This window comes from Marmota marmota, unplaced genomic scaffold (genome assembly GCF_001458135.2).
Source record: "Marmota marmota marmota unplaced genomic scaffold, marMar, whole genome shotgun sequence".
Taxonomy (NCBI): Eukaryota; Metazoa; Chordata; class Mammalia; order Rodentia; family Sciuridae; genus Marmota; species Marmota marmota.
In genome coordinates this window covers 60,536,358-60,563,472 of record NW_026000037.1, presented here as the reverse complement: position 1 = coordinate 60,563,472, position 27,115 = coordinate 60,536,358, and the positions used below count along the sequence as shown (strand labels likewise).

Genomic DNA, 27,115 nt, shown 5'->3' with positions numbered 1-27,115 from the left:
TCCATCCTCAGCGCCACACAAAAATAAATAAATAAAATGAAGGTATTGTGTCCAACTACAACTAAAAAATAAATATTTAAAATAAAATAAATAAAAAGGGGTGGTGATGTCTCAGTGGTAAAGCCCCCCCCCCACCCCGGGTTTAATCCCCAGTACCAAAAAAAGAAAAGGAAAAAAGAGGAAGTGGGTATAGCTATACTGGTTTCAGACAGAGCACTTCAAAGCAAAGGAGGCTATCAGGGATTAGAAAATTCATTCTCTAAGAAGATAGAATAATTTTTAATGGGCATGCCTATAGCAACAAAGCATCAAAATACATGAGTCAAAAGCTGATAGAACTGCAAGGAGAAACAGCTGAATCTTCTTTTATAGTTGGTGACTTCAACAACACGGTGTCCGAAACAGACAGATTTGACAGGCAGAAAATCAGTGGGATAAGAACAGCTTTCTAGGACTAGAAGTTCTGACCAGATGGAGGTCCCACTCTTCAGGCATGCTTCATCAGCAAAGCTGCTCTCTCAGCACCTTTGCCATGGAATCCTCATCTTTCCCTGTTATTCCACATTCCACACATTAGTTCAGGGCATCTCTATCAGAGGTCATGCCCAATCAGACCAGATCCTCCAGTGATAACTGACAATTGATCACAGTCTGTGTTATCTTCTCTGTTCTTTTTTTTTTAATTTTAATTTGTTATATATGACAACAGAATGCATTACAATTCATATTACATATATAGAGCACAATTTTTCATATCTGTGGTGTACACAAAGTAGAGTCACATCCTTTGCGTCTTCATACATCCACTTAGGGTAAATGATGACCATAACATTCCACCATCTTTCCTACCCCTATGTTCCCTCTCTTCCCTTCCCTCCCCTTTTCCCCTTTACCCTATCTAGAATTCATTTAATCCTCCCATCAACCTTCCACCCCCAGCAGCATATTATAAATCAACATCCTTAAATCAGAGAAATCATTCGGTGTTTGATTTTGGGGGATTGGCTAATTTCACTTAGCATTATATTCTCCAGCTCCATCCATTTACCTGCAAATGCCATGATTTTATTCTCTTTTAATGTTGAATAATATTCCATTGTGTATATATACCACATTTTCTTTATCCATTCATCCACTGAAGGGCATCAAGCTTGGCTCCACAGTTTAGCAATTGTGGATTATGCTGATATAAACATTGATGTGGCTGTGTCCCTGTAGTATGCTGTTTTTAAATCCTGTGGGTATAGTCTGAGGAATGGGATAGCTGGGTCCTTGATCCACTTTAAGTTGAGTTTTGTACATGGTGGGAGACAGGGGTTTAATTTCATTTTGTTGCATATGGATTTCCAATTTTCCCAGCACCATTTGTTGAAGAGGCTATCTTTTCTCCAATGTAAATTTTTGGATAGGTAAAGAAGAACTCAAATTAGCACTATTTGCTGATGATATGATTCTATAACTAGAAGACCCAGAAAATTCCACCACAAAACTTCCAGAACTAGTAAATGAATTCAGCAAAGTAGCAGGATACAAAATCAACACCCATAAATCAAAGGCATTTCTGTATATCAGTGACAAATCCTCTGAAAGGGAAACAAGGAAAACTACCCCATTTACAATAGCATTAAAAAATAAAATAAAATACTTAGGAATAAACTTAACAAAAGAGGTAAAAGACCTCCACAATGAAAACTACAGAATGCTGAAGAAAGAAATTAAAGAAGATCTTAGAAGATGGAAAGATCTACCTTGGATAGGCAGAATTAATATTGTCAAAATGACCACACTACCGAAAGCACCATACAGATTTAATGCAATTCCAATCAAAATCCCAACAACATTCCTCATAGAAATAGAAAAAGGAGTCATGAAATTCATCTGGAAAATAAGAGACCCAGAATAGCTAAAGCAAGTGGCATCACTATACTAGATCTTAAACTATACTACAGAGCAATAGTAACAAAAACAGCATGGTATTGACACCAAAATAGACTGGAAAACCAATGGTACAGAATAGAGAAAACAGAGACTAACCCACATAACTTCAGTTATCTTCTCTGTTCTTATGAACCTTCCACATCCCCAGCACACACACAAACAGAACTGTGTCTCTCCCCATAAGACTAGGGTATCTTTATTCTTGAAACAAAGACTTTGAGTGATTTCAGTATGCAGGGTACAAAGCTAAATAGTAGAGGACAAAAACAGGGTTTATAATCTGCTCAGGAATACATGCACGAGGGAAAATTATCCTTTTACAGGATGGAATTTGTGAGTAATCTGGTTTGTTGTATTCTTACAAAAATATATGTGGTAGGCTAAATCATAGCACTCTAAAGATGTCCATGTTTTTATCTTTAGAATCTGTTACATTACACAACAAAAGGGACTTGGAAAAAAGTACTCAAAGAAAATTCCTGATAAAATTAAGGACCTTGAGATGGAGAGATTATTCTGAATTTTCCAGGTGGACCCAATTGTATAATCATTAAAAGCAGAAAATTTTTCTAGATTGTAGTCACAGGGAAATGAGATCATGGAAGAAAGGTCATGGGGAGGCAACATTGCTGATTTTGAGAGTGCAGGAAGTGGGTCACAAGCCAAGCAATGGGAGTAGCCTCTAGAACCTAGGTAATAATTTTTCTTTAGAGCCTCCTGAAGAAACTGGCTCTGCTGATGCGTTGGCTTTAACCCAGTGGAACCGATTTTGGACTTCTGACCTGCAGAACTGCAAAATAATAACTGTGTATGGTTTTAAGTCATTAAGTTCATTATAATTTATTATATCAACAATCGAAAACAAATATGCATAATATGCATGTTTTCCCAGATAGTGAGGGACTCAAAAGATCTACCAAAGTATTCAATGGTTCTGAAGAATACACAGAACCTAACACCAAGTTCCTCTCAGGAGGAAAATCATGTAGGGAGCCTCAGTGAAAACCTTTCTGCTAGAATTGAGGTATTTTCTGGGGGAGGCAGAAGAACAATTTACCTGGGTCACAGGCACATGTTGGCTCTAGTACAAGATACATACAGCTACTGAGGCTGTCCCCATGGTGTGAAGGTGCCACTCCTCATTGATCTAGTCTGAATACCCAGTACAGAATTGCAAACTGTAAATGACTGGAATGTCTCATGGGGCTTGCAAAGAAGCTATCCCTTAGGGATTCGGGGGAGGTTGATAGGGACAGAGAAGGAACACTGAAGAGTGGCAATAGCCCACCTAAGACTTTGAAGAAAGCAGAAGAGAATTCCAGACCTACAATTCATGAATTATAGCTAAGCTTATGAGGCTTCTGTGATGGCCAGGGCTCTGCTACTGCAAGAACTCTGTTGACAGATGAGATCTGTACACACTGAGAGGCACAAAATTGCCTCCATGTAGAATGCTAACCACTGGGGTTCATAGCACAGCATAGATGACAGCCAATGATTTGAGGGGTGGGGGACTAAGATATCAGAGTCTCAGATTCCTGGGCTGTTAAGGGGTATTGAACATGGAAGTGGTAGAAATGTGACAGTGTCAGTCCATGCCTTTTTACTGAGGAAGCTGACTTGCGGGGTGCGGGGGTGGGGGGAGTACACAGAGTAGTGAGAAAGAAAAGTGCCATCACCTAGCCAGCCAGGGCAGCCAGTTCAACCCCTTCATTCACCCTCACACCCAGAGACCCACCCTAACCTGCTCAGAGTTTCAGTTACAGCAGTGATACTTGTTCTAGTGAACAGTGGGGAACACTGCTGCCTGGGAGGAGAGGAATCTTCCCTTGGGCCCACCCAACTATTGGAGTTACCTGGTAAGAGGAAAACAGGTCTTTCCACAAAGGGTGTAGCTACTTAGCCCAATGCAGCCTCATACAAGTTACAGCTTTGAAAACAGATAATTCCATGTCCATGGAGATGCCGCCTTTGCTAGGATGATTTTCAATCTAATCCTATGAGTAAGTGGAAAGTATCATCAAGATTTGGTTATGCTAATATAAACCATAGTCTCAGAAGGTAACAACTGGCCAGTTACGGTTGAAAGCTTATGCTCATCTTGAGAGAGTATGGAGGATTCTGCATGGAGGCCCTCTGATTCTGATGGGACACAGCACAGTACACAAGTAAGCAACTGGGTACCTAAGGCAATCCTGGGAGCATGTAAAAGACAGTAGGGGATAAATATTCAGAACACAGTGCAAGAGCAGGAGCTGGAAATCAACAACCAATTCCAAAGTTGAGTCAAGGACTCTAGGGAAATGGTGGGTGTGAGTGTCAAAGCAGGAAAACAACTCTTCCTAATAATCTGTGGGAACATCTTCTAGAAATTGTTCAAATATTGCTTTCTTAGAAATTATCTTTTTTTTTTTTATTTGACCTGGAGCTGTGAAGTGACTTTTGCTCAAGGGCATCTTCAAGGCCTTGACAGACATTACTATATGATAAGCATATCCCAGTTAGACATTAAACAAACATGTGATATGCCTACCTACAGTGGGAGTGATAACTAGCCCTTAGGCCACGTGTGCTATAGGCCTTATCTCTTCAGTATGGAAAAATTTATATTTCCATTAGCTAATCCCACTGTGCTATCTTCTCTGAATACATTTTATAGATGTTTACATCTCTTTGTACATTCTAATTTTATTTGACTTTACATTAAGGGTTTTTTTATCTAGATTATAGCAGAAACTACAAAAGCATTTTTCTCTGTGTTGGGCAGGAACTTTCTACATTTTTGAGTGTATGTAGAGTGGGGTTCTAATAACAAATGGAAATTTGAAAGATGGTACCAAGAATAACAATTTTAAAAGTCATTTAACTCTTAGAAGAAAATGTAAGTGAATATCATTATCACCTTGATGCAGGGAGGAATTTTTTAATTCTAATTCGTTATACATGACAGCAGAATGCATTACAATTCATATTACACATATAGAACACAACTTCTCATATCTCTGGTTGTATACAAAGTATATCCATATCATTCGTGTCTTCATACATGTACTTGGGGTTATGATGTCTATCACATCCCACCATCTTTTCTAGCCCCATGCCGCCTTCCTTACCCTCCCCTCCCTTTGTCCTATCTAGAGTTCATCTAATCCTCCCATGCTCCCCCTCCCAACCCCACTATGAATTAGCTTCCTTATATCAGAGAAAACATTCAGCATTTGGTTTTTTGGGATTGGCTAACTTCCCTTAGCATTATATTCTCCAACTCCATCCATTTACCTGCAAATGCCATGATTTTATTCTCTTTTATTGCTGAGTTAATAGTCTATTGTGTATATATACCACATTTTCTTTATCCATTCATCTACTGAAGGGCATCTAGGTTGGTTTCACAGTTTAGCTATTGTGAATTATGCTGCTATAAACATTTAGTATGCTGTTTTTAAGTCCTTTGGGTATAGAGCAAGGAGTGGGATTGCTGGGTCAAATAGAGGTTCCATTCCCAGTTTTCCAAGGATTCTCCATACTGCTTTCATTTTGGCTGTACCAATTTGTAGTCCCACCAGCAGTATGTGAGTGTGCTTTTTTCCCCACATCCTTGATGCAGGGAAGAATTTTTTAAATAAGATGCCACATGCACAAATATTAAAGAAAAGATTATTTAAAAGCTATATTTTATAAATAGAATCTCTGAGGAAAAATGGGAGGGATTTTGATTATTTCTCAAAAACTTTAGTTTTAAGAGATGGTGAAATGACTGCACTGATATTCTGTTACATGATTCACAATATGCTTAACGTATTGACAGAAAACTAATTCTCCCTTGATGTGAACTTTGTGCCTGGGATTTGAAAAATGGCACTATAGTGAAGATGTGGTATATATTCACAAGACATAAAGAGAGTGGTTTGTTGTACTTTGTTTTGCTCTTCTCCACAAAGGACAAACCAAACAAATGGAAAAGGTTACCGAAATGGTTTTCTCAAGGAAGATGCCAGATTCAATGTGACTTTTTTCCTATAATGAGAATACATTTCTCCCCAGAGAGTACTAAGACTCTAGAAAAATTTTCTGTGCTCCTCTCATACAAATACTACTTGCTTTTAAGATTTATTTCTACTTTTCAGTTTGTTACCTAGATGAGTAGCTCTTGACCAAGAATTTATATTAGAAACATCTGAGAATATGAAAAAATAAAATACAGACCAAGGACCCAACTGCAGTGATGTTGATTTAGAAAGTCTGCGTGGGGTTCTGGCATCTATATTTTTAAGCATTATATTCCCCAAAAGAGGCTGGAGCAGGAGGATTGTAAGTTTGAGAATAGCCTGGGCAACTTAGTATACCCTGTTAAAAATAGAAAGGGCCAAAGAATTAGCCAAGTGGTACACTTAGCACCTGCCTAGCAAGCGTGAGACCCTGGGTTCAATCAGTAATGCACACACACACACACACACACAAACACGTTTTCCCCAGATGATTCTAGTTGAAAACTGTTGTGACAGACCTTTGGATTCCTGACTGTGATTAAGAATATTGCTTAAATCCTCAATCTTTATGACTGCTCTTCACCCCATGTTCTTCCATGTTCTTCCCATTTTGGCCTTCTGAGGCTCTTGTCCAGTAGCCACACATGCAAGTCATACTGAACAAATAATGTGTAGAACAAGCAGTAGCCTGGTAGCACCAAATCACTAGCATGTAATAATAAGATGAGACGACTAAAAAGATGAGAAAATGCTGAGAAAGTATAAGAATGATAGAGTGCCTGGAAACACATTAAGACTGAGGCCTGAAGAAAAAAGAACAGAACAGCTATCGTTCTGTGGGGAGGAAAGGTCTAAACTCTAACCCCCTGTTGTTTTGGGAAACATTCCTCACCGTATAATCCCTGTCCCTGCTGTCTCTTTACAGGAGTTTTCCATTGGTCACCTATACTCAGTGGATCCGTTGCAACACTGCTCTTATTTCCAAGAGCTGGGGAGACAAATTTCCCTTCTTCAGTTACTTTGCAGTTATGTTCACTAATGTTCTACATCATTTGAAATGAAGGCTTTCTCCTCTCCAACCTTCGTATACAAGCTAACTTCCATGTAACAGAGGTCACACTCGTTCCCTGCTTACCACCTTCCATAGTAAGGAAAGGATTTTGGACAAACATAATTCTCCAATTTTTAACACTTGCAGCTGGATGGGTGAAATTCCAATGGTTGAGAAGAGATTCAGAGAGGGTCTTCTCAATTTTATTGGGGTCTTTGTGTGTAGTTCAAAGATTTCTTAAAATGTTCCTATTGCCCTCAGGGATGATCTAATTTTGTCACTAAAACAAACAAATCAATTCACTATGGTAAATATTGGGTGTGATTTTTTTTTTTTTCCTGTTGAGGATTGAACCCAGGGCTCTACCAGTGAAACTTAGCCCCAGTCTTGGGCTTCAAACTTTTTATACTAGACCTAGGTGGGTTAAAAAAAAAAAAAAGGAAAATTGTTGATCAGTTTATTGAGGCAACATATGAAATGAATTTTTTAAAGTGTTTTCTAGGAATTTAACCAAATCTTAACATCACCATAAATATCATCTCCATAATGAATGCATATTGTAAACCTATGTGGGAGGGTTTGGGATAGGCCTTTAGGACTAATAATAAGCCAGACTTGAGGATATAGTTAACCAGGCTACTACTAGCTATATAGTACAGAAACCTCAATTAACACTGCATGAGAAACTCACTTTTATCCACTTTATTCTCCAACAATAATGACTGTCAAACTAGTGACTAGGCCTCTTTGTGACAAGGTCTGGGTAATTTTCTTGCAGCTCAGAAGCTGTAAATTTTCTTTCTAGTTTCAATGTTTTGGAAAGGGTTAGGGAAAGCATGCATAAGAGAGTAAAGGAAATATACATAAGTCCCTTTGGACTTATAGGGACATTTAAATATGTGTACAATTAATTATAGAAACACTTTATCATATTTAGTCTGTATTACAACCAGTGATGATTCCTCAACATTTATTCTGTTTCAACTACTGATCTGGTTCCTCTGTTGCCACACAGATAATTGAGTTCTGATTCTTCTTTTCCATCAGTTACTTTTGCCGAAAGTGAAAGAAACAGGCCAAGAAAGAGCAGGTGTTTCCGTTTTTTAAGTGATTCTCTAAATACAGAAAAGTTCACAAACCTTTTGGCTTGTATTCCAAGAGTTAGGAAGTCAACAAGTGCCTACTATGTGACAAGCACTGTTCTAGGCACTTAGAATACTATGGAAATCAACAGATGGAGGACCTGCCCCTTCAAGGAGGGAAGAAGACTGGAACCCTTGAAATACATACTCTACAAAAAGAAAGCTTCTGAGGTACTGGGCTTAATTGTTGGACTGCACATGTGAGAGCTTTCTTTTCTCTCCCTCTTAGCTAACTATTCATTCACCAGCTCTACACATATTCTAACTAGAAGTGGCTAAAAGCCTACTTATTCCAAATCAACGTTAAAATCTGAGGTTTTCTCCACTTCCTCTTTCTAATGTACAAAATTGGTTATTTTAAGTATTTCGTTTTTTTTCTTTTTCTTTTTTTGGCGCTGGGGATTGTACCCAGAGGTGCTTTACTACTGAACTACGCCTCGCCCTTCTTTTTTGAGACAGGGTTACTAAGTTGCCTAGGGCCTCATTAAGTTGCTGGGACTGGTTTTGATTTTGCAATCCTCTTACTTCAGCCTCCCAAGGGGCTGGGATTCAGGCCTGCACCATCACATCCAGCAGTATTTCATTTTAGACACTATTCACATTAGAAAATGCTCTGCAGTTACAAGGTCACTTCACTAAAGAATGCTTATTAAATTCGTCAGTGAGCCCACTTTTTAATGAACAAGCTAGAAGAAACAAGTGTATTTTTTGTCTTTCATTTCCTATTTCATATCTCTGACCTTAAAAAAAAGTGTGGTATTAAGAAACTAAGTCTTGAAAGAGACTGGCTGAGCCCCCAAACTTACCATGCTTCTATTGAATAGTTTCTACTCTCTGTCTTATCTAAGTAACTGAATTAGCTTATAATTTCATCACATAATTCTGTTTTGTTTCTCTTCTTAATGTCTTAAGTGCTGGCCCAGTTAAAAGCCTCTGCCTATTTACCCATATTCAAACATTACCTAAGTCGATAAAAAGATCAAAGTCAGAAGCAGTGGCACATTCCCATAATCCCAGCTACTCCAGAGGCTGAGGCAGGAGGGTTACAAATTCAAAGCCTGCATCAACAATTAAGTGAGACCCTGTCCTGAAATAAAAATTAAAAGGGCTGGGATGTAGCTCAGTGGTAGTGTTCCTGGATTCAATGGCCAGTACTACAAAACAACAACATCAAAAACATAAAAGGCCAGGCACAGTGGCACACACCTGTAATCCCAGCAGCTTGGGAGGCTGAGACAGGAGGATCACAAGTTCAAAGCCAGCTTCAGCAACAGTGAGGTGCTAAGCAACTCAGTGAAACCCTGTCTCTAAATAAAATACAAAAATAGGGTTGGGGATATGGCTCAATGGTTGAGTGCCCCTAAGATTAATCCACAGTGCAATAATAATAATAATGATAATAATAATAATAATAATAATAATGTGAGATGGTTAGGCTCCACTTTCTTTCATTGCTTTTGTGAGAATATTTCAGTAATAAAATTGAAAGGAAAGAAAAAACTAGTAGCCATTTCTTCAAACACACATATTATTACAAATATTAAGTTAAAAGAAAATTTTCAGGGTGTTACCCTGACAGATGAGAAACTAAATTATTAAATTAAAGCATTTATAATAACAAAAAGAATTCAGAAATTTGGAAGAATATTTAAATAAGGCTATAAACAAAAAGCACAAGTGAAAGCTAGGAAAAAATAAGAAATCCACTTATTGTAAAAGAGCTGTATCTCCATTGCTTATATCAAATAGCTCCCACTAAATAGAAGTACACTTCAACTTCCTAGATATCTAGTGGAAATCAGTTTTATTCAATCATTCAAAAACATTTCTGAATGTCTATCATATGTCAGAGAAAGCACTAGTCTAAGTGCTAAGGGTACAAAGATTAACAAACACAAAGCCTTTGTATAATATAAGTTTATGTACTTCACTGTATCAGTGCTCTTAAATTGTTCTGTTTTATGGGTGAATTTAGTTTACCTACCTGTTTTAGTACTTGGTAGTGATTTAGAATAATTTTTATTAAGTATTTTTTAACATTTCCATATAACCAAAATATATCCTTTATGACTTACTTCAGACTTTCCTGATAAAATTAATACACATTTTTGATAGAAATTTTGAGAACTTTTCTACACAGAAAAAAAATCATATGTACTCTTGTTATACAGAGATAATCACTGTAGGTATTTTCTTTTAGAATTTTTTCCATGAATTTGATTTCAGGTAACAGAAAATTCAACTCAAACTTGTTTAAATAATAAAAATAAAAAATGACTGGTTCACACAAATGAAAGATCCCCAGGTAAACTTGTGAGGCTACTTCACATGTATAGTATGTCATCAAGTTCCCTATTACTTCCTTCTCTCTGTTGTGCCAAACTTGGTATCTGCATCATTTTAAGGATGATTTCTTTCACGGTCCCAAGAAGGCTGTCAGCATCTTCCTCTTGTCCAGCAAAAAAGAACATCAATATTTTCTGCAAAAGTCTTAAGAGTCATTATGTTGAAGTACATTAGGGTAAATGCCCACTCTGACTTAAATCACTAAGTTCAAAAGCATGCCATGTACTGATTGGATAGGCAAGGTTACATTACCACTTAAGGTGGAAGGATGTCAACTTCTCTGGGAACATATGGATACCTAGAGGAAAATGGTACTGTTGTAAGGAGGAGGAGAGTTTTCCAGAAACTAAATATTTCAGGATGAAATTGACCAAAAGTATACTGTTACATTGTGTACATGTATAAATAAATAACAATGAGTTCCACTAATTTGTGTAAATATAATAGTCCAATAAAAAGTTAAACACACACAAACACACAAGAAGTTGTTTTAAAAGAAACTTACATCATATTAGATATATTCAAACAACACATTTTAAGTCATTCTTTTACATTTCTATTCTTCAATTACACTTAATTGCCACTTTTTCATGGAAGATCATCCTCAAATTTTCATTAGGTAGGGCTGGGGTTGTGGCTCAGCAGTAGAGCACTCAACTAGCATGTGCAAGGCGCTGGATTCCATCCTCAGCACCACATAAAAATAAATAAATAAAATAAAGATATTGTGTCCAACTATAACTAAAAGTATATTTAAAAATTTTTTTCATTAGGTAATACTTAATTTTCACCATTTCATTAGAAATGCTGAAAATATCTATGGGTTAAAATGTTAATATTATTAAAGGAAAAAGGTACTAAAATCTCATATGTATTATAATCCCATTTTCCTTAAATAAGCTGCATGTGCACAGAAAGTGATATAATATCATTTATAATATTAACAGGTTATTTATAGGTATGATTTCACTTTATTCATTCCATTCTGTATTATCTGAATATTTTATAATGGTTATTTACACTTTAAAAATCAGAGAAAAATCAGAACTACTTCATTTTGGAAAAAGCAAAATTTTATCAGGAATCTATATGCACATCACATTGTCTCAACATATACCTACAGGACACTTATCATTGAGTCAAAACACTTGTTTTATTCCTCCTCTCAATCAGCTGGAGTTGAAGGCAACGGGTTCAAGAATGGCTACAAATAACTTATTTGTAAGTAGTGGAAGTTAAGATAAATTTATAGTTTTTATTCATTGGTCTGCATAACTTTGAGCTTTTCCTCACTCAATTAACATTATAATTAATAGAGATCTGCATTACACAGAATGATTAGTAGATTTGATAATGAAATCAAATGATTTTCTTATGGCTTTTACCACTAATTGCTTACATAAACATGACTTTTCACTGAAGTCTGTCATCTTTTTCTTCACTTTGTTCCTACAGTTTCCCTCCACAAGATATTGTTCTTGGAAAACTCAATCAGTCCACACAGATGTCTCTTCAAACCACATCTTTAGTGCTGTTCCATCTCTTGAGCTTCTCTTTTTTCTCTCTGGGTATATACCAGAAATGTTTATGCACATATGCCAATGCCTTCATAAGTAGTTAGCTCACAAGACAGTGAGGGCTTTCATTCTAATTCTCACCCCTAGCCAGTTGGGTGTTCTAATCCCATAAGGCCTCAGATGGAGCAAATAACTTCTTCAAGAAAAAAGACGACACAAGATTGCTTCCCAAAGTTTTAGATTTTAGGTCTAAAATCAAATTCACCCTCCTTGTAACTGTTTTAGGAATATTTCTTCCTTTCATCTTCAGGTAAAAGAATTACAGAAAACAATGGATTTTAAAACTGGAAGAGATATTAAAAGCTCACTACACCAATATCTTCTCTTCATTGCAATACATGAGGAAATACATAGTTTAATTAACGCCTTCTTCTTTGTTAGCCCTATTAGTCACATCAGTTCTCATTTTAGAATATTTCTTAAGCCAATTCCATTCTTTTCACTGCCATCATCCTAGAGTAGGCCTTCATTTCCTTATGTCTTGGGTTTTCCCCAAATCACCATACTGCTTTTCTTGCCTTCAGTCTTTCAACTAATCCTGGGAAAGCTTCCAGATCACACATCCAAAAGTAGTGTGATCATATGGTTCTGTGGGGGAAAAATTTGATGGTTTCACTGTGGTCAAAGAATGAAATTCAAATTCTAAGGCTAATCTAAGGAACCTCCTACAGGTTGATGCTAACTTTCTAGGCCTATCTTCTTAGTAGTCCCCTAATACTCAAAGCTTAGTAAGTATTTATTTAATTGAATTAATCTCTAAACTTTCTAAATAGAGATAACTGGGATATTAAGAAGATTGTTTTAAGTAGCCAGGTTCAAGGGAAACATAAAAGGCTGTTAAAATGAAAAACACAACGAACAAAGAAGTGTAAGAAAGCAGGAGGAGGATGCATGCCTTTTCTATAGTTTCAATTCCGTTCATTTTCTCTAAGTTCCATACCCTTTAACCTATGCTTAACTTACTGAGTCATTTCTCGGAAGCTATACAGTTTTATATCTTTGCACTGAAACTGCAGAGATGACAGGATGACAAGAATGTCCTTAAGTTGCCAGACAGAACAGTTTTTAAAAATGCAAAGATTTAAAAAAAAATGCTGTGGAGATATTAAGTGGGATCAGGTTATAAATATTTTAAAATATGAAATAATTTTGATTCTCATGGCATTAGCCAAGTACTGGGCTTCTTCAGTTTTGAAAATGGCACACTGTGTCTGAGGACCTTCACTTCAAGCTCAGAGGTTAGCCTCCGATACAGGCAGATTCTTCTCAGTATATTGAGGTTATACTGCCTTTATATTTCCCCAAAATTAGAAATACAAGCAGTTACTAATAAGGCCCTTATTCTAAATCAAACACAATGCTAAAGCTTTACACTTTCATCTGATTTCGAAGGTCAAGGTCACACTTCCTTAGGAAAGATGGGAGGCAGGATTCGACACTGATCTGAGTCTCAGTCCTTGCTTTTATATTCTGTGCTATGCAAAGACTACACTAACCAAGAGGGGAACTAGCAGATCTCAATACACGACACTGACGTTAGCCAGAAAGACGAGAGAGCTCCGCACTCGACCAGAGGAGAAAGACCAGCAAGCCCTGGAAATCCCCCGCGCCGACCGCCATCTTCTATGGGCCGGGCCGGAAGTCGCGCGGCGGCAGGCTGTGGTGGCCGGGCGGGGCCTAGCGCGGGGGCGGTGTGGCCCAGAAGCTGGAGACTGGGGCGGGGCCTGAAGCGGGCGGGGCTGTGCGGTTAGTCTAAGGACCGGGGGCGGGCCTGAGGAAGGGGCGGGGGCTGTGCGACTGGAGGCTGGGGCGGGCCTGCAGGCGAGGCGCGCGCCAGGTTTCCCGAAGCTGGAGGCCGGGGGCGGGGGCTGAAGGCGGGACGGGGGCGGGGCCAAAAGCCGGCACCGGGAGGGGCCGACCCGGCCGCAGTGGCTTACCCCACCTCACTTTCTCGGAACGTGCGGCCGCACTCTGCCGAGGAGGGCTGGGGGCGGGAGATGACGGTGATTTCCNGGACCCGCCTCGCCCTGACTCTGCCTAGCGGGCACCCGATGCTCCCGCCCCCGCCCTTCGGGGCTGGGCTGGTGGACAGCGCCCGGCCCTCCCTCCGCGCTCTGGCCCCGCGGCCCGCTGCCTGCGTCTGCTCGCCACTGCCTCTCATCGCCTGCCTTTGGCCCGTGTCGGACCACCTGGGAAGGCTTGCGCAGGAAGGGCGGCTTGTTCCCTCCCGTGGCAGAACTACCATTCCCCAGTGTGGACAGCGCCTCACTGCACGTGTATCCACCCTGTCATTCTCCGACTCTTCCTTTTATACCGCGGGTGGCCACAGTATCTGCCCTCCTGAAAGCATCTGCTCAGGTACCTAGAACATTTTAGTTAACCATGACCTTGTGACTTCCATGCCCTGCAAAGTTGAGCGACCACCTTTTTCTTACCCATTTGTCTTTTCCATTTCCACTGCTTTCCCAAGGCGTTGGGTGGCAGCTGCCCTCTGGACAGTATTTAGTTAGGGACTCTCCGCACTCCTTATCTGGAAAGGCTAAAGTCTGTCCCTGAAGATAAAGGAAGACGGCAATGCTCAGCGCTCCCCACCATGGGTTCCCTAGGGAGGACATTTGGTCCCCAGCAAGTAGGTGGGAGTGGATGAATGGTATGACTATTCGTATTGTAGAATTCTTTAGTAGTTTCTCACTGTATTGGGCTTTTCCCATGGGATAAAGGATGTCCGTGTTTGAGAAATAGCCTAAGAGTTTACAGCTTTCTCTTTGATGTTAACACACACTGTTTTCACTTAATAATTATTTGCAATTTATGTGGTTTGCAGATGTTTTCTAAGTCAAATATGAAGGGGCCAGACGCAGTTTGTATACATAATTTCTCCAGTACCTGGTCCGGTGAACCGTCTTGTACTGTGACAGGTCAACTTGTTTGTTCTGTAAGAAGCCTTATTTTTATAGATGAAAAGACTGGATGTGATTTTTAAAAACTTCCCTTGCTATGGTTTCTGTTCATTTTTAAAATATGCTTTTGGAAGCATATTTTCTTCACGTTTAAAATAGATTTAAGATGAGCCAGGAGTGGTGGCATGAGCCTGTAATCTCCCTGCTACTTGGCAGGCTGAGGCAGGAAGATTATAAGTTTAAGGCCAGCGATTTAGAGAAACCCTGTCTCAAAATAAGAAATAAAAAAGACTGGGATGTAACTCAGTGGTGGAGCAACCCTAGGTTCAATCCCTAGCACCTCTAAAAGAAAATAAATAAATAAAGATTAGGATGGATAAAACTTTTTAAATCCTTTTGATTGTTTTGACTTTTCCCTCAGCAGGTGTTGCTTTTATAATACTGGAAAACATTAAAAGAAACCTCATAGGAAGGAAGAAGTTACTTTTCGAAGTTTTTCTTTTAATTTTCAATTAATTGAAAGTTAACTCTGAACATTGCTACAATTTTTTGACCATCACAGAGAAAAATGAAGAGCTCCCTTTACTGTTAGCAGCTATTTAAGATCAAACCAAATTAAATTCAACCTCCCTTAATTTGATTATAAAACAGAAGCTTATAACTTCCTGACATATGCTATCCTCTAGTTTAGTTGGGGGATCTTTAATACCTAGTACATTTGGAGAACCAGGAATACATTTTATTAACTTTGTTACCATTCTTATTAGGACTATAGCTTCTAACAGCAATTGCTACCATTTCTTAAAGGCCTACTTTGTGATATGCTGTGCATAAAATAGCCCATCTACCCAATATCCCTCTGAGATGGTTTTTACTGTCATTTTACAGTTGAGGAAACTGAAATTCAGGGAGGTGGAGTCACTGACCCAAGGTGTTGGTAAGTGTTATGGTCCAGAATCTGTTAGATTGTTTTCACTGAACTACTGTTAGTTACAATTGTTTTTTTAAAAATATTGGACTACATTGATATGTTTTTGTGGTCCAAATAAGAGATTGTGGAGCAGTATGAGTTATTAATACTCCAAACAAAGAGAACTTTTGAAAAACATCAGAAGACTGGAATATTTTATCACCTTCTTCTTTACAACTGCCTTTCCAAGTCCACATTTCTTAATGGCTCCAAATGTTTAACATCTTTGTTTACCAGCTGCTTCAAGTATGGGTATTTGTACCAATGAATAACTTTCCCAGGATATAATTTGATGCTCATTTGGTAAACTTCAAGTACGTGAGTATTGTCAGGTTTGTTTATATTGAAACACTCCTGTCTAATCCTGGTAGAAAAATACTTGTCCTAATCCAGATTGAATGTAAGATTTTAAAGTGGTTTGGTTTATACAAGGGTAGGATAGAGAAAATTCTCTTACACATCTCCATATATCACCTGTTGATCTCTGGCCTGTCATCTGAGTCTTTTTTAATGTGCTGAGGATATTTGATAACTTAACCAGGCAGGGTATTATAAATTTCAGGAAGCATGAGCCTTTTTACTTTCTGCCTTATATAAGGCCACTTTCGATGGTAAACCCAGAATAATTACTTAGAAATTGGCAATAATTATCATATTAACTTCAAATTACTAATAAAATTACTAATAAAAGCTGTTTAACTTCAGAGTCATCCAAACCTTTTCTTCATTGTGTCCCTGGCAGCAAGAGGAGAATCTGATAATTTTTTGTCATATTAACATCCAGAATTTGTTCTTTGTTGAGCATTTTTGGAACATCTTCATAATGTTTTACAACATATTTGTGTTCTTTAACATTTTATGAACATCTTTAGAACATTTTAGGGCTCATTTTGTGTTCTAGGGCCTGTTGCTATAGTGAAAAAAAATAGAATATTTTATTAATCAGAAAAAAAATCCACAAACTAGAGAATGCTTGAAAGAGAACATTGATCCATGAAAGGTTAGGGAGCTTATTTATGTACAAGATACTGTTTTAGTGATTCATTAAACAAGAACTTTTTTTCAATGTTTCTTGTGTGCCAGATATTATGCTAGATGTTAGGGACACAACAGTGAACAAAGACATGCTTAGTTCTTTCTTCTGTTACACTTACGTCTGGTGAGGGAGACAGACATAAGTTCTATAGTCACTCTAATATATAGTATAATTACAAAATGAGAAAAAAGTGGTTAAAGGTAAGAATAATCATTCCATTTGAAAGAAACTTGACTTGGCTAATGAATTATATGGTTTGGAGGATCAGTAGGTGTTAATTATGTGCATAGTGGTAGACAGGTAGGTAGGGAATGTTTTTAGAGTGGTTTTGCATGTGCAAAGTCGCTGTGGTACAAAGGAACTCTTGGGCCAGTCAGTATGTGTAGGTTGATGGAATGCCATCATTTTTTCATAATTTTGTCTTTCATGCTCTCATATTCAATCTAAAGTTATATTTAGCTTTGTTTAATTCACCAGATGTGATCATAAGGACTTTACTTGAATAGGCTCACGTTTTTGTGAGGTATAGACTGTTATTGCCATTTCACAGATAAAGTGAGGCATAGAAAAGTTAAAGTTATTGGTTCAAAGTTGATAAGCGATGCTATACTGTATTCTTTTTCCTTGTACTCAATTATGATCACAGTCTGGAAGGGACTCAGAATGACTCCTTGGTCATCCCCTGAGAACTTCTGAAATTTCCAGAGAATCTGGATGCAAGTGGACAACAATAGAGACTCTGTGGATCCCATCTCTTAAATATTAGATACCTCAGTTGTGGATCACTGGAGAGAAGAGCCACAGGGCATCACTGCAGCTGTAATATTTGTAAATCTTATTTAACATATGTTGGATAGGAATGTAGAGTAGCAATACAAATGTTTGAGCTGACCTACCTTTGAGACTAAAAATGTTAATGTTAGCATCCTCCCCACCCCCACTTTATTTGCATTATATTTTTCCTTGGTGATCGTTGAAGGAAGTATGTATAATTATTTAACCATTTAATAAGTAAATAATTCTAAATTTGCAGTGTTTCCTTTCAGCTAGAATTTTTCGTATTGTTACACTGAATTTTCTTTTCTTTTCAGAGATCTGACCAGAGTTGGAGAGTGAGAGAAAATGGATTCCTTTTCTAATTTGCCTACAGAGAATTCAACCATTGCCGTCAATGTATCTGAGACATCATCTACCACAGTAACACATGGATTCAATTCCACAAATGATTCACCTTCAATGTCAATAACAAGGCTTTTTCCAGCCTTACTAGAATGTTTTGGCATAGTCCTTTGTGGCTACATAGCAGGAAGGGCCAATGTCATAACATCAACACAGGCTAAAGGACTGGGAAATTTTGTCTCCAGATTTGCACTTCCGGCTTTATTATTCAAAAACATGGTTGTACTTAACTTTTCCAATGTGGATTGGGCTTTCTTATACAGTATCTTAATTGGCAAAGCTTCTGTGTTTTTCATTGTATGTGTATTAACCTTACTGGTTGCCAGTCCTGATAGTCGATTTAGCAAAGCTGGACTATTCCCTATTTTTGCTACACAAAGTAATGACTTTGCATTGGGATACCCTATAGGTAAGTTCTTTGTTGTTGTTTTTTCAATTTTTAAAAAATTCAGGTGTTTAAGGAGGTAACAAATATAAGCTTTAAATCTAAGCATTTGTTAGTAATAGATTCTTATTCTTGAATTTAAGACATCTTTCAAATTTTTTCTTAAATATATCATAAATTAGGATGGATTATAATTTTCCCTCAACATCGGAGTTTAAGGATCCTTAAAACACCTACCTAAAATAAATGGTCATATCCTCATGACCTTTGTAAATATTCTTTCTAATAGTATTCTATTTCTTCTTAAAAATCACATATGAAAGAAATATAATTTCCCAGAAGGGCTCAGATTCTGATTTAAATTATGTAAAGAAAACTTACATTTATATAAAAATAGTCATTACTAAGTATTAGCATTAGAAATTTATGCTCATTGAGAGTGATCTTTTCCCCTTCTTTATTTTTCTTACTATATATATGTTTGGTTTTACTTTAAAAATTATTTTGAAGCTTTTATTTTTTTCAAAATTTCAGAGTATTTTCATTGAAGTTAAATTATTATTTAAGAACAGAAATGGTAAGGGTATTTTTATCTTTCCATCTCTTTAAGCACCCTAATTTTATGTTTCTATATGTGTATGTTTTCCTGAAAAACAATAAATAAACCAATTTGAAATGTTGGGATATCTTGGAAGGAAACGTACTCTATTTTTCAGAACACTCGGCCACCAAGAAAAAGTACACCTAGTAGCTTCTTTTTTATATATTAAAATTAAAGTTATGTGTATTTTGATCATGAATCGCAATGTGCAGACCTGACTTGTATGGATATAGTCATTCATTCACTCATAAGGCACTGTTATATGCCCGTGACTGTGCCTGCTGCTAGGAATACCCCTGTAAACAAATAAGTAGTGTAGAGGAAGAGGAATGAGAAGATGCCATTTGAGACAAGGTGGTCAGTTAAGGCTTATTTGATGACATCTTCTGAGCAGAAATGTGATTGGAATTTTAAAGTATACAACTGAAAACTACCTTAACTTTTAAGTTTCTTATCCATTCATTTCATCCTCTCTTCCCACCCGCAACTTATTTCACCACTGGTACCAAAGAGACTCTAGTGAACTATACTTCATACCTTTTTCCACCTTTGACCTTCCTCCATCTCACTTACCCGAAATTTAAAAATACCAAAGAAATCAAATAACCATGAGTAAAGCAGGGGGCTTAAGAGATGGAAAACTAGAATCTTAGGTAACTGAGCTATAAATAGTAAGAAACTAAATAGGTGTTCCTTTAAGGTTATTGAATTTTAAAGGAAAAGATTTTTGGAAATAGAAGATCGAGGAGTTAATGTGTTTGACCATTTCCTCAGAACTAATAACAGATTGGTCAATATATTTATGATATAAGAACTTTAGAAGTGGCTCAGTACCATGGTTTATATATTTAATAAATATTGCTTATCTTATTTATCTTACTTTGACATCAATTAGAAGTATATAAGTTTCATATAATCTCATAGATTAGTAAACCCATAACTAAACAAAACTAACATTTATAACTTTGTAGTTTACAGAGTAGTTTCTTACACTTATCTCATTTGAATAGAGCAGATACTATTATCCTCATTTTCAAATAAGGAGATAAGCTTACAGAGATTGTTTTATTCCAGGTCACACAGCTAACAGGTGACTGAGATTCAAACCTAAGTTTTCTGATTCTAAGTCCTGGGCATTCTCTTGTGCCACATAGTTATATAACATGCCAAGTTTATCTCAGAACACCCAACCAGCCCTTGTTATACATTATTTTCAGACAGAATCAAAATTCTTTGTCCCTATGGTATTCCTACATTTTCCATGAAATGAGCAGTAATGAAAAAAGATCTATTAGATGAATTAATCAAATTTTTTATCAAGGCAGAATATCTAAATAAAGAATGTAACCAGCCATTCTCATCCTGCTCTTCTTGTGTCCCATGTTATTTTTGTGAATCTAGTAATAATCATGTTGGGCATGTGCTTGCCCAAATTTCCTTGATGTGTATGCCAATTTTGGGTTGCAATTTTTGTATTTTATTTTATTTTTTTTACACCCAAATAATAAGAACTCTTATAACATTAGGTTGTAGTCTATAATTTTACTAAAACCCAATAACATAGTCAACTTTCTCATATGCCTTCAGATTGGAAAATGTGATACTGAACTATATAGGCATGTGTCTGCTCCTGGGTGAGGTTGTTTATTATTGCTGCCTATGTCCATCTGCCTTTTGGCCTTGTACAGGGTGAACGGAGAAGCCTCTCCAGAGAGAAGACCTTTCTGTTTGTTCTGTAGCCTCTCCCAAGAATTCCCACTCTCTTGTTCACAGAGGAGCATCAATTGGGAGTTCTAAAAAGATGTCCTTTTTAAGACTGCATTTATTCCATATCTGTCCAATTTATAGGTGATTTGAAAAATGCTAGCAAAGAAAAGGCAGATAAGTTAATAAATAAAGAAAAAGGGTAGTCACATTTCCTTTTTTTTGGAATACCATGACATTTATAATGGTCTATAAAATTACATTAAAGTGATTTTTTTTTACTCAAGTGACAGAATAGTGCATTATGACAGACTTTTTAAAAAGCCCACTGTTTTTTAGAACAATTATTTTCAAAAGTACTTTAAAAATCCAAGTGTAGAAGAAACCAAGAATCTACCAAGGTGAAATGTTGATTTCAGCAAATCAGAATGGTTCCCTGCCTCTGTCATTAAAAGATACTAATAGGGCATAGTTAAGTCCTATAATTTATTCTTCAAACAATGCTGATAGCATAAGTACCCTGACTAATCATAATTATGCCCTAGTGCTTGAGCTGTAAACAGAAAGGAAATGAAGCATTTAACTATATGCCATTATATAATAGAATGATCTTGTCAGAGTCTTTGTGTTATTTGCTAGAGATTGAAGCCCTGCAGGAATCAAAATAGGAGCCACAGTAGGTGGCTAATTTTATCTCTTAGTTCTTCAAAGCTATATAATAAGTCCTCATAATGGGATTTCTCCCTCCCTCCAAGAGCCTTATTTATAAGCATTAATTAATTATAACTTAATAGTTGATATAATGATTATAAATCTAATTTTAGTTATTGTAGGTTTCCATGTACATATGTAATTTCTTTTCAGATTGAAAAACCATCTTCAGATTGATAACAAAAGCAATGCCAATTTATAGATAAAGATATAATGTTAAATAATTATGCAAGTGAATGGCTGACATAGACTAAAATTCCCATGTTGAACCCTATTCTTCTAATAATTTAATAAGCATTTAATCACAATTTTTGCTCTCCCACTAGACTATACTGCTTTTGCCTTTGAACACTTGTTCAGCTGAGCTTAAAAACCCCAATTGTAACTAGCTTGTAAATATTCATAGTATGTAAAAAGTTAAAAAACACTTGTAGGATTTCAGTTAGGAGGAATAAGTTCAAGAGATGCGTTGTACAACATGGTGACTACAGTTAATGTCTTATATTTTTTAAAATTGCTAAGAGTAGGTTATAAGTGTTTTCATAACAAAAATGATAAGTATGTGATTAGCTCCATTTAGCCATTCCCCAATGTATACAAACAGTATCTACAAATAATTATATTTAATTTTTATTTGTCAATTAAAAAATAGATTTTCTAAAAGCAAAAAACAGCTGGGCATGTTGGCACATGTTCATAACACCAGTTACGTGTGAGTCTAAGGAGGTTTTCAAGTTGAGGCTAGCCTCAATAACTTAATGAGACCCTCTCTCAAAAATAGGCTGGAGAATGTAGGTCAGTGGTAGAGTGCCCCTGGGTACAATCTGCAGAACTCATCCCAACACACATAAAAGCAAAAAACATGAAAAACTGATCTAAAAAGAAGTGGATTAATTGATTTTGATTAGATAAAAAATTATTGTGTGTTACAAAATACATTTTTGCTAGTCTGAAAACTTTAGCATTCATTGATGGGAAGTTAATCCCATTCAGCAAGTATTTTCAGATTTGTTCAGCACTGTGCAAGGGACTATGGGTCACAAAATGATGCCTTTAAGGAACTTAGAATTTGCCAAAGTAGTACTAATATGGAACAAAGTACCATAGCATTCCAGAGGAGAGATTGATGTTATAAATTGAAGACTTGGTGGAAGAAGTAGCATGAGAGACTGGCCTTAAATAGTAGGCAAGACTCAGGAAAGAGAGGGTGCTGGGTGCAGTTGTATGTAACCCCAGTGACTAGGGAGGCTGAGGTAGGTAAATACCAAATTTAATTGTGGCAACTGGGATGTTTATGTCAAAAGAGGTTTTTTTGGTTTTGTTTTTAAATTATTTATTCATTCTAATTTGTTATAAATGATGGCAGAATGCAATTCATTTCATATTACACATATGGCTCAGTTGGTAGAGTGCTTGCCTCGCATGCACAAGGCCCTGGGTTCAATCCCCAGCACCACAAGAAAAAAAAAAAATCAAAAGAGGCTTTATAGTTGTTCTTTTTTTTAACATTTATTTTTTAGATGTAGATGGACACAGTGCTTTTATTTTATTTTTTATGTGGAGCTGAGGATCGAACCTGGGTCCCATCTGTGCTAGGCGAGCACTCTAACGCTGAGCCACAATCCCAGCCCTATAGTTGTTCTTGTGAGCAGTGAGAACTGCAGGATAATGTTGACTTTTGACTGTTATGATTTGTTAGCAGTAAATAAAATGGATGAAGGGAGTAATTGAAAAAATCCAAAATAATGTATGTTAGTAAGTACATTAGGTAGTCTAATTTTGAGACTTCTAACTAGTAACAGTGGTAAGAATCAAGCAGAGAAAATAAAGAAGATCCTGCCAAAGAAGAAAGTAAATACAGTGGTTCCTCTTATCTGCCAGGAATATGTTCCAGGATCCCTAGTGGATGCCTGAAACTGAGGGTACCAATGTTTTAATCCTATACACACACACCTACCTAAAAGAAAATTAAATTTATAAATTAGGCACAGTAAGAGATTAACTATAATAACTAACAATAAAGAACAATCATAATAATATTCTTCTGAAATAAAAGTTATGTGAATGTAGTCTCTCTTTTCTTTCAGAATATCTCATCCTTCCACATACTCACCTTTCTTGTTGACCTCAGGTTACTGAACCTGAGGAAAGCAAAAATACTATTTGATGATTGGGCAGCCTTAGGTAATAAAACTGGTTGCTCAAAGTTGCATTGAGTTCCTAAAACAATCAGAATCTATTATGTGATGAGGATTACTAATGTACCAGGAAAGTAAATTTCAGAAAAAGGGCATTAATATAAGTGGCTTTGAGTAGATCATGCAACTGTAAGTTGTTAGAGGAAACACCTTTGCATTGTAGTGTGCCTGCTTAGGAAAAATTCTTATACTCAGATTTAAAACATAAGACATTTCCAAAATATCCACTCAAGTTAAAAACTGAGTGGTGAGCAGGTATCTTTCTCTTAACGATGTTTAATTAGAAGTAAAATGAACCTTATGAAACATGAAAGAAAACCACTAAGAGTTATAAAGCTAGCATAATTTAGAATTCAGTGAAAATTATGAAACTTTATGTAATCAAATATCTTTTAACTTCTTCATTTTGGAGATATAATAGAACTTCCTATGTGCTTTGCTGAAAAAAGCGGGGTGGGGGTGAATTTTATACAAAGATGATTTTGGCTAATGAGAGCAAGGTGAACTTCTAAAGGTTATATAATCTAGTTACATAACTTTAGCGGGTCATGCGCATGACATTAACTGAACTTATGTATCCTGAGTAAGTAAACAACTATATTTTCCTGCCTGTGTCACTTTATCTTAATATAAACAGAGAAACCTAATCTTTACATTTTCCCACAAGATTGAGTCTCTCCTTGGTGACTGCCTGTCCACGTTTTATCTTTTTTAACTTCAATTCTATATCAGTTTTTCTATTTGGGACCTACTGCCAAAAATGTGCCCACAGACCAAGTTATTTATTCCATGACTCTAAGTTGCCCTGATAATCCCAGACCAGGCCACCAACCCTTAACTCCTCCAGGAAACTGTTAGAAGTCAGATCCAATCCACTTACCTCCCTCCAAGGAAACACATCTTATATAGTGTCAGATTCTAATGTCATCATGGATACTCAAACCCTTGGGAAAATTCCTTAAATTACCTATAATACACAGCACACATACTTTGTCTTATTCTATTTCTTATAACTCTAACATAGCCAGATTTTTTCCTTGAGCCTTGTTGTTCTTTAATGAACAACAGGTGAAATAATTAGTTTGTACTTGAGAACATGCTATATGAGAAAAAAAGATTTTGTTTTCCCAAGAAGGTATAGTTGAATGTGTATTTATTAAACATACAATTATGTGACTCCACTTCATTACTCTCCCAAACGTTTGTTAGATCCAACTTTCTGTTCCTACTTGCTTAGTGTCGTCACAGGTTTTCTCTGAAAGTATTCATTGTCTTTCATTCCCTCTCAAATGGAGGATACTCATTACCCCGTAGCCTACATACCACCTGAGCCAGAGGTAGGTGAGACTGACATCCTCACCTGGCTAGCTGCCATGAACCACTGCTAATCCATTGCTCCCTACTCTGTTGTTGACAACTATTTTGAAGTTCATGCTATCTGTCCAATCTGTTCATCCTCATTGCTCTCATCTTCTGACTTCATTCTAGCCATCCCCCTTCATTCATTGAAGACTTTACTGTTCTGCTTGCTGTCATCTTCTTTGTCCTAAGTCTTGCTATTCTCTTGTTTGACTTTAGCATCCTTGTGAACTTCCCATCAAATTCTCGGCCCTCTAGATCCCTTGGCCTCCTCATCTCTAATGATAACTTTACTCCCTGTCAGTGAACAACTCCTGTGGCCACTTCCTGGACCTAGTGATCTGGAAAATATTAAACTCAACTCACTATCTGACCTATTCTGAATCCTATACTTCCACCTGCACTTAATTCTTGAGCTTCATAAGGGCCTCCAGTCCCTGACCTCTCTACTTTCAGTCAGTCACCTCCCATCTTTACTTCTTTTCCTATACAGTGTGGACTCCATTACTTCAGTGCTCATTTTTAGTTCCTTTTCTCTACACCTTCCTCAGTCCTCTGAAATCTGACTTATGCCTCATGACTCCAATGAAGCTGCTCTCTCCAGGGATACAGTCAATCACTTTGTTGCTATTACTACTTAAACATTTAGTTTGATACTAGATTTTTATTTTTATTGTTTCTTTTAAAACTTTTACAGTTCTGCCTTTTTTATGTTTGTTTTTGAAGACTAATCTTAGATCCTAGATAGTAAAAATTAATTATGTTTTACTAAAAATAATTTTAGGTGGCTGGGGTTGTAGCTCAGCGGTAGAGCACTTGCCTAGCATGTGCGAGGCCCTGGGTTCGATCCTCAGAACCACATGAAAATAAATTAATTAATTAAATAAAGGTATTATGTCCAACTACAACTAAAAAATAAATATTAAAAAGATTTTTTAGGTTATCATTTTGTAAACTAGATTACATTTAGTATAGTAATTTTTTATTACTAAAATCGACTTTTCAAAAAATAGGCTAATGAGGTCATTTGGAACTCTTTAGATAAATTTGCAATATGCTAAAATTAAGCACAGAAAATGTTATTTGCGTATTTATATATTTCTGTGGTAATCATTTTAAGATCAATATTCTTATTTTGCAGTTGAAGCTTTATATCAAACTACATACCCAGAATATCTTCAGTACATTTATTTGGTGGCACCAATATCTCTTATGATGTTAAACCCAATTGGGTTTATCTTCTGTGAAATCCAGAAGTGGAAAGATTCTCAAAATGCTTCTCAAAACAAAGTAAAAATTGTGGGACTTGGATTCCTGCGTGTATTACAGAACCCAATAGTATTTATGGTCTTCATTGGCATTGCCTTCAATTTTATTCTTGATAAAAAGGTGCCTGTATATATGGAAAATTTTCTTGATGGACTTGCAAATTCTTTTTCTGGAGCAGCCCTATTTTATCTTGGTCTTACAATGGTAGGAAAAATAAGGAGACTGAAGAAGTCAGCATTTGTTGTACTAATTCTTCTCATCACAGCTAAACTGTAAGTTTCACTTATTTAACTTGGGAATTATACTTTGTAAAAACCTTGTTTAACTAATTCATTGGGATGTGTCTGAAATTATTTTTTTCCTTTGACTATTAATCCTTCCTTATAGAATAGTTATGATTTAAAGGAGAATGGAATATTGGTGTATTTTGAAAAATGGTCTTTCATTTACTTATTCCATGTAGGCTATTCTTTGCATTTTACTGTCAGATATTAATAACTGTTTCCCTTTAGCTTTTTTTTATCCTACTTTTATATAGTTTGTTAATTATCTCTTAATGTCCTAGTTAGATCTTATTTTTCAAGAAATTTTGCAGGATTTCTGAATCTATTAAAATCCTAAAGGAAGAGGCATCCTAGTTATGTAAGAACAATAATTTTTAACAAATTTTTTTCATGAATTTGGGAAAATATTCTGTAATTCCGAGTTTGAATGAACTTTCTAAATAGAGATGTTGATGAATATTATTGGATATCTGATC

At 36.5% G+C, this 27,115-nt stretch overlaps 1 protein-coding gene and 1 long non-coding RNA gene across 10 annotated transcripts in view; one reads left to right on the top strand and one right to left on the bottom strand.

Moving 5' to 3' along the window:
- Gpr155 (G protein-coupled receptor 155) overlaps window positions 1-27,115 on the top strand; it is a 69,532-nt gene that overhangs the window by 12,172 nt on the left and 30,245 nt on the right. The window contains exons 1-5 of one of the 9 annotated variants that reach the window (XM_048812512.1): window positions 14,016-14,401; window positions 15,832-15,880; window positions 16,151-16,227; window positions 18,041-18,537; window positions 26,228-26,627. In XM_048812512.1, the coding sequence (XP_048668469.1) occupies window positions 18,072-18,537; window positions 26,228-26,627 (866 nt within the window). In that variant the 5' untranslated portion in view covers window positions 14,016-14,401; window positions 15,832-15,880; window positions 16,151-16,227; window positions 18,041-18,071. Of the gene's footprint in view, window positions 1-13,993; window positions 14,402-15,831; window positions 15,881-16,150; window positions 16,228-18,040; window positions 18,538-26,227; window positions 26,628-27,115 lie in introns of those variants that run through there. The other 8 variants (XM_015479333.2, XM_048812514.1, XM_015479332.2 and 5 more) reach the window with 8 other exon arrangements.
- On the bottom strand, window positions 9,908-13,906 carry LOC125619431. Its single transcript, XR_007350993.1, has 2 exons — window positions 13,579-13,906; window positions 9,908-12,631 (listed from the first exon to the last, which is right to left on the bottom strand). It is a non-coding gene; the product is annotated as an uncharacterized LOC125619431 (long non-coding RNA).